The sequence below is a fragment of the Parus major genome, chromosome Z (genome assembly GCF_001522545.3).
Source record: "Parus major isolate Abel chromosome Z, Parus_major1.1, whole genome shotgun sequence".
NCBI lineage: Eukaryota > Metazoa > Chordata > Aves > Passeriformes > Paridae > Parus > Parus major.
The window spans coordinates 32,484,733-32,500,590 of NC_031799.1; the positions used below are offsets into that span (position 1 = coordinate 32,484,733).

At 37.4% G+C, this 15,858-nt stretch overlaps 1 protein-coding gene across 2 annotated transcripts in view; it reads left to right on the forward strand.

The window, feature by feature from the left end:
• Positions 1–15,858, forward strand: part of ADAMTSL1 (ADAMTS like 1) — a 387,761-nt gene that overhangs the window by 256,673 nt on the left and 115,230 nt on the right. For both annotated transcript variants that reach the window (XM_015614942.3, XM_015614944.3), the window contains 3 exons: positions 4,931–5,057; positions 10,711–10,785; positions 13,644–13,801. In XM_015614942.3, the coding sequence (XP_015470428.1) occupies positions 4,931–5,057; positions 10,711–10,785; positions 13,644–13,801 (360 nt within the window). The remainder of the gene's footprint in view (positions 1–4,930; positions 5,058–10,710; positions 10,786–13,643; positions 13,802–15,858) is intronic.

Consider the following 15,858-nt stretch of genomic DNA (forward strand, 5'->3'; position numbering starts at 1 on the left):
GTATTTGAACTGCAGACATGCCCTTTGAAAAACAGAGAGATTTATTTATAATTGGCTAGATTTGCAAGCTTGCTTTATTACATTATTTCCTGCCCAGGATTTCTTAATACTGAATAGAAATTATTATGAAAACTTCTTACTTCAGGGCATCCAGACTAGCAGGGCTGGAGCAGAACCTGTCATTGCTGGTCCAGTTTTATTTCTGGAAAAATCTGCTAAACTGAGCCAAAGTTCAAGTCCACAAGGGGAACACATGCACTTATAACACTCATGCACGCACTCAATGAGTTAGTTCCAACTCCTGTTGTGGGACTTTTAGCCCAGTGCCTTTAAACTACACACAAGCAGTTGATCTTCTAACTTGATAGCCATCTCTTTTCTTGCAGCATCCTGTAAAAATTGTTTTGCAATCTGTCTCAGAGTCAGAAATATCCTTATTTTTCTGTTTTGTCAACCCATGGGCCGTCAAGTGGAGTAAGGGGGGGTTTGAGGGGGGGAGAGGGGGGAAAGTCAAACTCAGCATGAAGTCTGGGACTTCAGCCTAAAATGTAATATGGAATCTTTACCTCTGAGTAGAACTGTGATACCTGATGCCAGAAAACAATACAGGCTTGGCCAACTAAAGATTAGCTGTTATTATTCTGGCTTTTTGTTGCTAGACTTTCTATGCTAAACCCATAAGAAGAATAAAAAAACAGCTCACTTTAGAGGTGGTGAAGAAGATCTGGGTGGGCAGATGGTACTCACCTATGATTTTCTCACTCCGGTATTATGTGGATGACATTTTCCATATACTGAGACACCTCCAGAGCTCTGCAAAATCTGTCTTTACTGCTTTAAGGGCATTTAACCACAGTAGTAATGAGCTTCATAGGAACACCTTTAGAAACACACAAGAGCTTAATGCAGAACTTATCAAACTTATAAGTACATGTTCTTGATTTTAATGGAGTTTGGATTAGATTGTCAAGGAACTTAATGGAGCTGCTTCTGACATTTTGTGTGGTAACAATGTGCAGTTCAAGCCTCTGACCACACTTCATGAAGCAACTTGAAACTCAGAAGATTTCAGTGTGGAAAGTCTGTACCTCATTACCCTGCTTTAAGGGGAGGAAGCTTAACATGTAATAGAAATGAGTAAGAAAACTGCTTACTTCAGAACATTTCCAGGCACAATTTGTTGTAGTAATCCATTTTTATTCCTAGTGGGGGCTTCCTTCCCAGACCTTTATGGATTGAAAAAGACTTCATCTCCCTAAACCTCCCAGGGTATATTAAGATCAGAACTAGAATGCATTGTAAAGGGAAGTTTCTATCCCACAGAAACTTCAGAATTTCAACATTGGATCCAGCTTCAAACCAAGACAAGGAGTTGACATTTCAAAGCTTTTCAGAGAGTGAAATATTCCCTAGACTTCTGATTCTAAAATGTCCTAATTCTGTTTCAAACTGTGTCCCCGAAACCATCACTCTGAGCTGTGTATCAATATCCTTATTGTTTACTTTGCTTTCCTTTGCATCCATGCTGATGAAGCAGTGCCTTCCATGGTGCTTGTTTTCATGACAAGGTCCTCAGCCACCCCTCATCAGGTGATTATGCCCATAGGGCAGTGTCTTGGCAGACTTTTCTAGTTCTGCAGACCAAGTGAGTCTACTTTTCTTGATAGCTGGCCTCTCCTAGGGCCTTGCATCTTTGACATCTCTGATAACAGCCATTTTAAAACCTTCCCTCTTTGTCTGTTCCCTCTGTGTTTTGCTATGGGTGGATGCAGAAATAAACAATTCTGCCTTCCTGTTCCTTGTTAACCCTTTGCAGACATCTGGGGGAGTGGTGACATATTTTCACCCATTCTATAATCTTTTCCAATGAGTTCTCTGCAGGCTTCATGGAGAGTGAAAATAATGTTGTGGAAATGACATGTTCTCAATTCAGCCAAACTTCTCTTTCTTCTGCTCTGAGACAAAAGATACTGTTCACATGAGCTGCATTTTTTCAGGAGCACTTTAATATTTACTTGTCTGATCTTTTGCTGTAATAAGAGTCCAGCCTGCCAAATATTTTCAAGTAAGAGCTACTAAAAACTAATATAAGAGATCTTGAGTAGTGTCCATTTTAAAGCATCAGTGACTCCATTTCAAACACTAGCAGCCTTTCTAGTGCATGAAATTACCTTCAAAAGATGGAGGAATTTTCCTAAGTAGTGAAAAAAGAAAGAAAATTAAAAAGAATAAAATGAACTTCGGAACATTTTGTATTTCATGCATTAATCACTCATAAGTTTTTTTAATGAAAATTTCATTCATATTCCCAGAGCTCTGGATATCTATTTAGACAGATAATCTAACAGAGTAAAGAAAGAAATCTCTGCAGAGACCTTGGGGAGAAATAAGAAATTCATTTAATTTCATCAAAACTCTTAATTGCATAAAATTATTTGAGACACTGCCAAACACAGTAAGGTTAACATATATTTTGCACATACCACAGAAATGTTAGTAATCACAAATGTCTCCATCCTCCCACTTAGCTCATACTTCCATTTGAAACACAGCATTTCAACAGAAGAAATACTTTTATGCTGTGCACTGGTAATGGCTGGCCAACTCATTAAAAAAGAAACAAACCACAGTATAACTTCCTTTCACACCTGATATTTTCCTGGTAGTTTCCTCCACAAGCTGTGACCTAGCTCCAAATTGCTCATTTTATAAATTAACTTTAATCAGGGCATAGCCCATGGCAACATGTGAGTTGATGATTCATAAAGTTAAAAGTGCTTTAAAGTAGTAAATGCTGTTTTTTGAAATTGGGTACCTAATACCTGGATTTAAGATCCAGTCTATTTCCTATCCAAGCAGTTTACATATTAGTTTCAAAATAGGCAAAGGCATAAAAAAATTTTGTACCACTCTAAAGCGAATTATTGAGAAGATACAAAAGGGAATTTCATCTGTAACCTGGGCTCCCCAGCAGGACCCTTCTCACTATGGGTGCTAGTGATCTCTAATGCACTAGAAAGAAAAGCTGAGTCATACAGTTTTCAGACCATGCAAGTGATTATTTTTACATCTTTTTATGTCTTGTCTATGCAGAGGTAAAGCATACCAGTCTGTGTATATCAAAGGCGCAGTTCCTGTAGGGATATTCTCATTCAGAAAAAAGTACTGTGGATACAATTTGTATATATGTACTTGAAAGTTTTGTATGGATCTGTCACAGTCAAGTTATGCTTATCTTTACTTCAATTTTCTAACCATTATTTGTCGTAGTGTTTCTAATGTATTAAAATATCTCTTGCAGCCTTGATATGAGTAGCTTTTCAAGGAAATGTGTCCTTTTTGTGACTGTTACTTCTTTAGGCTTCACTAATTCCCTTAGAGGGATCATAATATAAGGTGTAAACATAGGAGGTTTCACCCATTTCTGAGCTGGAAGAAGTAGGTAAAATAAAAAAAAAATATTATAGCTTTGATCAAGCTTAATTAAATTATTTAAATTAAATTAATTATACAACCAATATGACAGATAATCAAGGAAACAGTATTCTGCAGCTAGTAAAATAATGATTTTAAAAAAGGGAATTGAATTGCTAAAAGAAAATACTGGTTATTAAAGCCTACATTTTCATACACAAATGAAGAGAAAGTGTCAAACCCAGAAATATATCTCACCCCAGCAGAGATGCGTAGTTCTGCACATTCAGATTTGCACAAATAAGAAATATTAGTCTGAATGTTTAAGTGGGCAATTTACGCATACAGCTTATTCTCATCATTTTCTATGACATAGTTTTCTGATTTAACTAAAACTCAGAAATGTGGGAAAATTTAAATCTGAAAAAGTACTTTATTGTACTTTTAATTAAATTTTATTAATTATTAATAAATATTTATTAATAAAATTAATAAATTTTATTAAAATTCCCTGTGTTTATGTATACACTCTCTATTTGGCTAAGAGCCTTAGCACAAACTAATTAGAAGTTATAGACAAATATTTGTTCATCGCTTACTCTGCATGCCAGAATGCTAGAAGGCCTTTCATTTTCTCACACTTACAAAGGTGATTATAGCACTGTAAGGACTTTCTTAATTTCTTGGATTTCATTTATTTATATGCAAAATTCATAACTTGGATGGAGAACTTAAAGCAAAAGGCCTACATTAACACTGTGTTAAACAAATAGTCCATTAATTAATTTTAAATGTACTTAATTATAAATTACTCTTTGATTCTCCTCAGAATAACAGGAGTTTTGCAAACTGAGAAATCTAGTTTATTAAAATTAATAAACTCTTCAAATTTTGAACTGAACAATTTGCATGTAGGAATAAAGCCAGTTTCAGAGCAGGCAATTGCATTTATGCAATGACTCTCAATCTTTTGTTGCAATCATTTCCGCTTTCTTTATCAGATCTTTTACAATGTCTGAACACAGGCATTGACAGTGTGGAATGGGATTATTGTCAAACATAATTAAAACCACATGGCTTCCCCAGCTACATAGAAGGTAAAATTTCAGAGCCACGTTACTATTGATCCATGCTGGTCTTTACTTTTATCTATGTGTCTGCTTCCTATCTGTCTTTTTATCTGTTTTAGGCATTTTGATTTGTGAAACTCTAAGAAGTAAAATTTCTGATAGGACACTGACCAAGTAATGTTCCCAATGCCCTAAAATAACAATCTCCAACAATGCTCTTTTCTTCCTCTGGATTGCAAAAGCCATTGAGTACTAACCTGTTCACTATCTCTCGCCTGACTTCAGTGCACACTCCTAGCCAGATTTGCTCAGCCTCTTTCATTGCTAAGGTACTTTATGGCCCTCTAGAGATTCTAAGAGAGAAATTGAGAGTAATTAGTTTCAGAGATGGATTGAGCAGATTGGTAAGTGCTCATGTTGAACTGCACATCTTTCTTTTTTGCCAGATTGTTGGCTGTGACCACCAGCTGGGAAGTGCTGTCAAGGAAGATAACTGTGGGGTCTGCAATGGAGATGGGTCCACCTGCCGGCTAGTTCGAGGCCAGTATAAGTCCCAGCTCTCTGCAAGTAAATGTAAGCTGTTCCTTCTGGTAAAGTGCCACCCTCCCCTTTTAGAGAAGTTTTCATTTCTTGCAAGCTAGATTTCACCCCACTGTTTCTCAGGTACCTGAATAATTGTGGTCAGTCTAGTTGCCCCCACAGGTGCTCACCTCTTGGGTTAAAGCAGCCTTGCTCAGACTCTTGGTCAGGTTGGAGGGTGGACAGAGGCTTGTGGAAAGATGTCATCAGCATATTCCCCATCTCAGCTAGCTAGTTGCTTGTGAAGAGCAGGAGAGTAAGCTCTTCCAACACTCCTCTGACTGTATTAGCTGACTATGCATAGGGCTTAGCGCACACTGCTCTGAACAGAATGGTTGATGCTGCTCTAAAACAGAGGGAAACCCTGAGGGGATGGTGGTGCCAGCCTGGCAGAGTGCTTCCTCCAAGGCCTATTTAGCATGCCTGCATGCTCAGCGCTGTCACTCAGTTCTACCGAGAACTGAGGAATCTAAGTTGTCAGAAAGTGCCTACACAGGCAAGAGAGAAAAATACGGCGTTTCCTGCATGCTGACCCAGCTTTTACCCAGAGTGGTAAGGCAGCTTTAGTGTCCTCCAGTGTGGAGGTTAGTTTATTTATCCTGAACCACAGACAGGTTTTTTTCAGTCTGTTTACAGCACCACAGATGGAACTATAAAACTTTTGGGGTGAGAGATAGGGTGTGTCTGGTCAGTTTGAAGAAGGATTAAAAAGCAGGTGAATTTTCATGCCTATGTAGACATACCTAAGGAATCACATGTGCTAGCCTGAAAACCTGCCCCCAGCCTTAGAGTTTAATCAGAGCAGCTCTCCTATTCTGGAGCAACTTTGCAATTGGTGAATAGCACAGGACTTAAAAGATTCAAATAGCAGTGTAGTATCTGTTGAAGACAGTGGCTGTGTACTTCTGGGCTCAATAACAGGGAGAGCTGCTTTTTACAAAAATTTGTCTCTGTCAAAGAATAACTGTGTTGGTATGGAGCACAGCACGGCATACAGAGCAGCTGATAACAGTGCAGCTGTGGCTCCTTGTCTGCTGAGAGGAAGAGTAGGAGAAAACAGGAGGGCAGGGGAGGGGAGGGGAGGGGACTATTTTTTATGAAGGAAAGAAAGGAATAATCGTCATAAGAGTTCTATTGCTGAAGCAGAAGTGTACATTAGAGGACAAAGGAAATAATTCACAAAGATAAAGGAATGGAATTTTACCTCCTTGTGAAGTTTTCTGCAATGGGGAGGAACAGATTTGGAAATCTCCAGGCCACTTGAGACATAATAATGTTTGTGAGCTATTTTGTCAAATGTCTTTTCCTGTAGGAGCAGTTAATTTTTTCTTAGTTGCTTTGTGGTAAAAAGGTGCTCATCTCTTCTCTACTGAGGATAAAAGCACTCATATATTATGCACAGTACTAAAATGTTAGTAAAACACAGTACCTACTCCCAATGGTTTCCTATTAAATATAAAGAATGTTACATTGGTGATAGAGCAGATGGCTGAGAGCACAATCCTAGACTGAGACAAATGGGAAAAAAATATTAGAGAATGGATTTTTCAGACACATTTGTATAGAATTGTTACGCAGAGCAGGGAAAACTGTAGATTTTGTGTGCAGTCTGTATAAACCATGTGGCATTATTCCCTTCCCTGCTGTAAACATACACATTTTTATGTAACACTATGAACTTTGAATAGATGAAAAGTTTGGGGTTTTTTAATTGGGTTGTTTAAAATCATAAAGACACAATTATGAATCCCCTTCATATTTGTGAATTAATATGAATGCTTTTTCTGCAGGCTGAGGTTGGCATCAAAATGATTTATGTAAATGTTGTGAAAATTTGAGATTTAAAATGCTGGAATTCTTTCAAAAATATATTGTCTTCATTTTCTGCACTTATCTTCCCCAGCACTGCTGGCACTTTCTCTGTGTCAGCATCTTGCTTATTTGTCTCTATAAACATAAATACACAAGCAAATCTGGGATCAGGGCCTGATTCATTTTATTTATCCAGTCATTTAAATGACTGGATTCACTGGTTGGTAGCTAAATTTCAAGTTATCTTTATAAAATAATGCTGGTTTTCTAGAATTATGTCTACTTTATCTGTGGTCTGAACAAGGGATTAAAAGCCAGACTGCCACGCAGGCAGTGGAGAAATGTACATCAGTGACTAGACATCAGCAGAGGTGTTCCTTGGCCTCACTCAGGATTTTTGTTTCCCTAAGAACAGCATTCAGTCTTGAGGACAGTTCTAGGGTTTGGACAGTTGACCTTTACTCCAGAGTTGAAGTTGTTTATATCTCACAATCATTCCAAACGCAGTCTTTAACTCATTGTACCAAAGTAGTTTTCTCTTGGTGCTTGCATCTGGCTCCCTTCCCCCTGTTGCTTATATCATGCAAAGGCATAAGAGAAAGAAATTCATAGAGCTTTTAAACACTTAGCATTTCCTACAGAAACAGCTTCTTCATTGTTTATAGGGGTTGTATACATGTCCCAGTGGCCTCAGAGACAGAAACATAGTAGGGCAGGATGTTGTATGATACTGAATTCTCACCTGCATTACTATGAAAAAGAAAGCACCTGTGTCTATACTTTTGTAAGACTAATAATAAAAAAAAGCTACATTCATTCCTGAAATATTTTTTTTATATTAGGTGGCTTGGATAGTTCTTAGAAGTCTGCAGAAAATGCAATAATCTTTCTCTTTTTATTTAATATCTTCTTTAGGGAACATTGTATGTCCTTCCTTTGAAAATAAGCTGCATTTAAGTAGGCTTCTCTGTATTTACCAAGAAGCTAGGGAATTAGTCCTGTAAGTTCTGAGTGCATTCTGCTGATCACCTAGTGCAAAGCTGGTATTTCTCTAAAACAGGACTGACATCTACTATCTAAGTAGATTAGTTTAAAAAGCGGTTTGTAGAAATTATAGTGCTGTCTAGATATTCACCTAATTACTCTTGTTATGGCTGTCAAAAATAAATGTGGTTCCAGATTTCCACTGAATATCAGTAATAATCAGGAGGTAGAAAGAACTCCATTTTTCCTCATGAGAACTGACAAACTGGACAAAATCCAAATTAAAAATCAAAATCTAGAGAAACTTCTCCCTCATGGGAATCTGATATATGTACATGACATTTAACTTTTGCCTAAAACCTTGCATGTTCTTCTGAGAACTGAGACACTGGCCTGGGACTTTCCTCTGCTTCCCTATGCATGGTCTCCAGAGGAAACCAACCACCTGTTAAAGCATTTTGTATCTTTTCCACACAACTGCTCAACAATCTGTCTCACTGCTTGCTGTTGGAGAGAGCTGTGACTAAATGTTAGCCTGCTTACTTTCTCATCTCTTCACAGGAAATGTCTCCCCCTTATCACTGTTAACCTCAGGAAATTATCCTTCAGTCCCCATTGCTTCTGCTTTGTGAAAGCAGGAAGCACTGTGATAAGCATAAATCCCACTGAGCTTTGCCTTTCACATAAAGCGTGCTAGGATTTCAAATGGAGAGCAACTACAAGATCAGGTGAAATATAGTCCTAGCAATACCCTGGGGCAAAAGATGCATGCTGAGAATGTAAGCTCACATGGTCTTTATACTGTCTGGGTTTTCTGTGACATGTCAGTGGGCTGAGAGACAATCAGATATAATAATGGCATGGGACTGTCTTTAAATAATTGTAAAAAGTTCATTAATATTGTTGTGGTTTTTTTAATTGAAATTATTGTTTTTACAAACTCAGAAAAATGTTATAGGGGAAAATGGTATGTCATGCTCATGTATTTTGTTCCCCAAAATGGATAAAATAATTTATCCAACTGGGTATCTTGAATCTGAATGCCAGAATGGTACTAAGAAAGAAGTATTTGAATATCAGTATTTAATTAATTTCTGAGAAATTGAATATTTGTCTTTCCAAATAGAAAAATTTTAATTATGTATAGATAGGAAAGATTCCTAGCTTTACTAATTAGTGTGGTATCAGAGATGTGCATGAGCAAAATGTGTGTTGAGTTTAAGCCCAGTGTTATGAAAGACTTACACAATGAACTTTCGGATTGTTTGAGAAAATATATCAAATCAGAACTTGAAAATGGGACATGGTTCAGAAGTGCCCAAAAATTTGAAGTGACACTTAGAAAGACTGCTTACATCTCCACCTCACTTCTGGGATAGTAAGAGGCTACAAAAGTATGAGTAATTCATCCCATAAAGCTCTGAAATATAAGTGTCAATAATTCCTGTGATGCACTACAGAATTTAAAATTTAAAAGGATTTTAGTTCACAGTTTTTGAGATATTATGATTTTGGATGAATGAATGTATTGGATGAATTAATGTATGGCTTAAAAGTTCCTGTTTCTGGTAGTGTTTCTTCTCTTGTTAAGAGTGAGTGTTGATTCTTCACTTTGATATAAAATGACAACATCAACTATTTCACTAGTAAGTGAGAATCCTAATTCAGCTGGATTCCAACAGTTTTCCCATTTTGGTCCAGTCGCAAGTGTAAGACATCAACTCATATGTTTGAATGAAAGATAAAATGCTTTTATTGTCTGAGTTAGCATCACCTGACAAAGTAAAACATTATTTTGAGAGCAGAGCTGTAGATCCTGCTAGAAGGCATTTCATGACATAAATGTGAGCAGTTCTAATGAATAAATAGCATAAGAGATTTTGTTCCTCTCATGTCTACCACCTTCTCATTCCCCAGAAAAATCCTTTTAGCCATGCATACTTTTTCTTTCCTGATTTCCAGTTATATGGGAAGGAAGCAGAAAGGACAGGGAAAGGTGAATGAAATGTGCTGATTAGTCCAGGTCAGCATTTTCTGGGCATGCCACTTCATAACCCAGGTATAGCATTTTATATCATCTTTCTGTGTCTTTCTGCCTCCCTTCAGAACATTACTGAGGTTGCTGCCTCTAATGTTGCCTCATTAGAAACGCTGACCTAACTAACTTTCACAACTGCATGTGACCTACATGTTAATTCAAACCTAGGTTTAAATGTAGTTGGCAAAGCACCCAAGGGCTTTGTAGGTGAAATATCCTGCTGAAAAACCTCTTTACATGACAGTCTAATGGGCTTCTGCTTTTCCAGGGGCTTTCTGCTAGCAGTGTAGAAAGGGAAGCAGAATTATAGCACTTATGGTCATTAAAATAAGAGGTGTGAAAGGCATGACATAGCTGAGAGCAGTAGGAGACCACATAGCATGGACAGGATCATGGAGAAGCTGTGGGGCTTAAGTAGGGGAAAAGTCAAGTGAAAGACGGGGAAGTTATTCTGGTTAAACATCAGAATAAGCTTACACTTCTCTACTTCGCCACAGACACCAATTCAAAATACTTGAGAGTTTTAAGTGGAGTTGTGATGAAATAGAAACTTATTAGTCATTTGTGAAAACCATAAATGGCTGTGAAGGAGTTGGGGATAAATAAAATCAGCAGGTTTGGATTCTTCTAAGCAGAAGGTTCTTACTACATTTAACAAGTTCTTTTTTCAGATTTTTAATAATAATTCTTGGCATTTTCAAGTGGTCTTAAGGTTTTTCTTTTGACTGCCTTGTAAATCTCTTTCAAAGCTTGTTTGAAAACAGATGGAAATTTCCTTACTTATTTACTCCATGCATTTTTGCCTTTGCACAGTGGATGATACAGTGGTTGCTATTCCCTATGGAAGCCGACAAGTTCGCCTCGTGCTGAAAGGACCTGATCATTTATGTAAGTAGAAGAAGTTAGTGTACACTTGTTTAAGAGAGCCTTGGTAACCTGCAGTGTTCTGTTTACACTGTGGTGTCTGGTTCCCTTCTCTCAAATCGCTGATTTCAACACACAGATGGGTCCTGCTCTCAGAAGTTTTCCTCAGACCCAGTTACCTTAGTGGTACACTCTTTTCGAAGCAGACCTTGGCCAACAGTGCAGAGTTCTTTTCCCCTCCATAATTTTTCAGTAATTTCTGTTTGCTTATGCTTTGGCTGGCTTACTTGATGTCAGGTGCTTTTGTTTGAAATTAATAAAATATGTACCACTGACTGAAGAAATATTGAGAACAGTAAAGTAAAAGCTTCCCTGCAGTTCAGCTCAACCATCAAGCTGCTCATGACTTAAACATATTTCTGTTATGATCTTTCTCTCTCCCCTAGATACACATACGAAATCACACTCTAAAGACCCAAAACCGCATACAAAAATTAAACCTTGTTCTTTAGTAGTGATAATTGCTCCAAGACCACTGAGTTCTGCTAGCCCATGACTTGGTAGCTATAACACTTTCCTGCTTCATCTGTGTATTCCAGCAGCTGCACATCCTTCTTTTCTGGGAGGAATCTCGGGATTTGAGAACACTCTGCTAGAGCTGAAGGCAAATCCATTTATTTCATGAGTAGAAATTCCTGGCACCCCTCTCTCTCATCTTGTGAGCAGTAGCTGCTCACAAGCTGCTTCCTTTTTCATCAGCAGTGAATGAACATTAGAGTCTTAGTAAATACAGTTTACTGTCAGAATAAAACCCCAAACTGTACTGCTTGACTGCTCAGTAGCACAAATTATTGTAAGTTAAGTCGGGCTACCCTTCTCATTTTCAAAAAGTCTTTAGGAATTTTCTATGCACAGACCATTTATGTCTTCTGTGTTTGTCAGTGTAGGTACAAACATGAGTGACAGCAAAGATGTGAAATACCAAATTGTTTCACTGTCTTTATATTTTCTTTTACCCAAAAATGTTATGCAGGGTATCAAAATAAAGATTGGCTTACTAGTCCTGTACTGTAGCATCCTACTTGTGTTGAGAAAGCAGTGGGTTCTTCAGATTTAAAGCTGTGGATAAAGGCCTGCAAATTATAGGTTATAAACCAAGAAAAAATATATTATGTTTTTGTTAAAAGTTCAAGTGCTGCCTGTACTTCAGTTTTAAGTGTCCCTTTGGGTATTCCTGAGCTGCTCCAGTATGGCTGATATTACTTTACCAGTACGTGACATGCACTCTTCCTTTCTCTCCTGTCTTCTTTTCCAATATAGATGTTCTTTTCCAAGGTAGAAAATTTCGTACTTTTATTATCGTTTCAGAGAAATTGAGCTATAAGACAGCTCAGAGAGAAATGAGATTTTAGCTGAGAGATGGATCTAAAGCTTCACTCAGGCCATATCATATTTCATGACAAAAAGATTTTAATCAGCAAGGTCTGCTTCAGTCACCAGTTGAGATTTAGATTAACTGCACTGTGTAAACATGAATAAGTCCAAATATATCCCCTTCTTGTTTCAGATGTCTCTATGAATCTTTCTGTTCACCCATCAATGGATTTTATATATGTATGAACTACAGCCAGTTGCAGGGGGAGGGAGTGTTTTGCCCTGTGAACTTTGGTTGTGGGAGAAGTCAACAGGAGGCTGATTATATATATGCAAGTCTTAAAACCATCTTTATTCCTGATGCATGCAGCCTTGTCCAAAAACAAATAGATGGCCAAGTGCAGCACAAAGGAAGAGACTGGTCTCATTGAATACCAAGGAATTCATCATTACAGTGCAAATTCTTAGTGTACTGCCTCAGCAATTTCCTTCATTAATTAATTCCCTTAATCCATCATGAAAAGCAGTCTAATTACTGCAATTACATTTTTGTTCGCCAGTTAGCAACTTAATATATGCAAATAAATAGGTTTTTTCTTTTTGTTGTCTTTGAAAATATATCTCCATCATAGATGAATAGTACGTCTTAGCTGCCTCACCATGTTGCAGGTTTTGTGCCCATATTCATACATACATGTGAAAGACTTGCAGCTTTGCAATCTTTCATTATAAATTTCTCTGTCATTTTTAAATAGCTACCAGAAATAGCTTACTGGTGAATGTCCTGTAAAGCACAATCTGGACGTGGTAGGGAGGCTATAGCTGAATGATGAAACAGACCTAATTTCTGACTGCTGACTTCTATTTAAGAAATTATCATTATTTTCAATATGAAAATCAGAAGTAGCTACTACAAAACAGAACCTGAATTAATGACCACTTTTGGGGAACTGTGAATACAGAGAGCCAGATGGAGAACTCAGGAGGATTCAGCACCCACTTTCCTCTTCTTCTCCACTGGGATGGGTCAGACTGCTTCTGGAGAGGAAATGGGATTGCTCTCTTACTGGTCTTTCTTTCCTGGATATCCTGCTTTCAGTTAATTGTCTACCACAACAACATGTGGTTAGTGACCCACCTTTGAACTGAAGGAGGGTACAGCAACTTAGCAATGCTCATGGGCCAAGGTCCGAGGTCACACTCCACACAGGAGCGTGACTTACTGAGAGTGAAACAACGGCAAATATGCCTAACAAGGAATGCATTAGTATGTCTGAAAGAGAGTAAAAACATGACATATGGGTGAGGAGGGGAATGTGAGCTAGAAATCGAAGGGTTGAACAGAGACAAAAAGCAGATGGAAGAGAAAAAAGAAAAGGAACATGTGGAAATGTGAATAACTATGGGAAAAGGCTTGCAATATTACTAATTTGTGCTGGGTTTTTTTTTCTTCTCACTCTTCAAATTGCTATGCTCTGGTTTCCTGACAATTTTTTTCTATTTGTCAGATTTGGAAACTAAGACTCTCCAAGGTGTGAAGAGTGAAAACAGCCTCAGCACCACTGGCTCCTTCCTTGTAGAAAATTCTAGCATTGACTTCCAGAAGTTTCCTGACAAGGAGATCTTAAGAATATCTGGGCCTCTCACTGCAGACTTTACTATCAAGGTGAGGGTCATTGGTCACTGACATCTTAAAGCAACACAAAATAAGACAAGATGTATTAGGAAGATGAAAGAGATTTTTCTAGATCTTAATTTTCCACTAGATGTTTATCACAAAGCCTAATCCAGGCTATATCTTGAACTCTAGATGGAATTCTTTATGGTTGTGTATTTGATGAAAGCCTCACTGAAAACTCCTCAGGAGAGAGAGACTGCATTTATGTCAAAAAAGGCATAGCCAATATATGCCCCTAAAAAGAAAAAATGAACTCATTTCAAGAAAAGACAGATTACTTTCTATATGCACTACTGAGGTACTTATAAATCAATGACATGCAGTTTTCTTTGTCTGTGATAAGTAAAAAGATATATTTTTGGCCCATAATTTGTTGGGTGTATACTAGTGTAGTTGCACAGAAGACTGTAAGAGAGTGAAAAGTAAATTCTCTAAGCTCTAAAATAAATGGGATAACTTTGCTTGAGAAGTCATGGCATCATTTTCAAGTTCTGCATTTTCTTTCACTGGCAATAAGAGGAAAATTGTTTCTTCCCATTAGAGCATTTCTATTCTTCCAGGTAATATAAAACACATTGCTGGAAGCAATTCACAATTCTCTGGGAAAACAAACATACAAAAATGAACATTTGGGAGTTGCAATAAAATAAATCCTTTTCCAGTAGGTCCAAGGAACCTGAAGGATTTCAGCTGTAAAACTGCAAAACCTGTATCATGTCCAGGACTATGTAAACTTTTCATTATGAGCCCCAGAGGTAGATGACATTTGCTTTAACCTTGAGCTAATGGCAGATAGCGGTTTGAACAGTGAATTGGAAAATGTCCAAGTGATTGTCCTGGGTTAAGCTGAGCTGGGCTGGAATGGGTTATCTCAGGAAATAGCACAGTCCTGTAGACTGTCCCCTGCCCATCATGGTATGTTAGCAGCTGAAAAAGCAAATTGAAATTTTCAGAGCTCATTCACAAGGAGAAGCCTGAACTAAAGAATATGTTCCTTCCTTTTTAAATGGCAGAACAAAAATGCCTTACAAAAATGGATACTGTTCAATTCAAAATATCTGAAACTCATTTACCTCCTTTACAGATGATACAGAGATGGCAAACATCAGTGCAATGTAAACAGTACTTCTCACTTTGTTTTATTTCTGATATCTGTGAATTCCTGGCAGTCTAGTTATAATATATTTGTGGTATTGCCCTGAAAAGGTAACAAGAGGGTTGTACTATTTTCCTTATATTTCCACTGTTGTCATTTATGACAGGAAAATATCTTTATCCCTTAGTGCTTCTTCTATATCAAAGCAAGGTAAGGAGGGCTGGTTCAATCAAAGGAGACCCATGTTTAAACTATGACAGTCCAACCAATATGAATGTACAAGTTGGGTAGGCATGGGCAGGACAGACGCTGCTGAATTGAGATGAAATTATTTTGAGTTCTGCTATGAGTTTGTATCTTTGAAAGTGTGTTAAATCTGTTGGTGTTAAATCTGTTGTCTTTTGTGGATATAGAAAAATACACCAAAATCCCCCAATCAACTATTCATGCTTGTAGGATCTTTTCTAAGGTTAGAATTAAATTTTGCATTGGATTAGGCATTAAAAAATTCTGTTCTCTTGAATCACAGTTAGTTTTTTAATCAACAGCTTTAGAAGATACTTCAGCTATTAGTTCATGCAACACAGATATTATTCTACACTATTAAATTGTTTCTCTAACAAGCTGGGTTTTTTTCTTCTGGATATTTATTTTGTTAGATTTCACCAGATATAAGCATGCACAGATGTGTGTACAGATGCATGAAATTCAAATTGCTACCTCTCATATCAGACTTGGAAATTCTTTTCATACTTTTTTTATTCATGACGATTTTCCATTCAGGCTTTGAAGGTAAAGTACTTCTCTTTAAAAAAATCAGATTTTTCAGAAAAAAAATATTTCTCAGTGGTGTTAGTAAGCTTTCCTTATGAAGTGGGATCTCTTTGGGTGTCAGGATTTATTTTCCTGGGCAGATTTTTATGTGAAGAGATTTAAATGGATCAGTGGC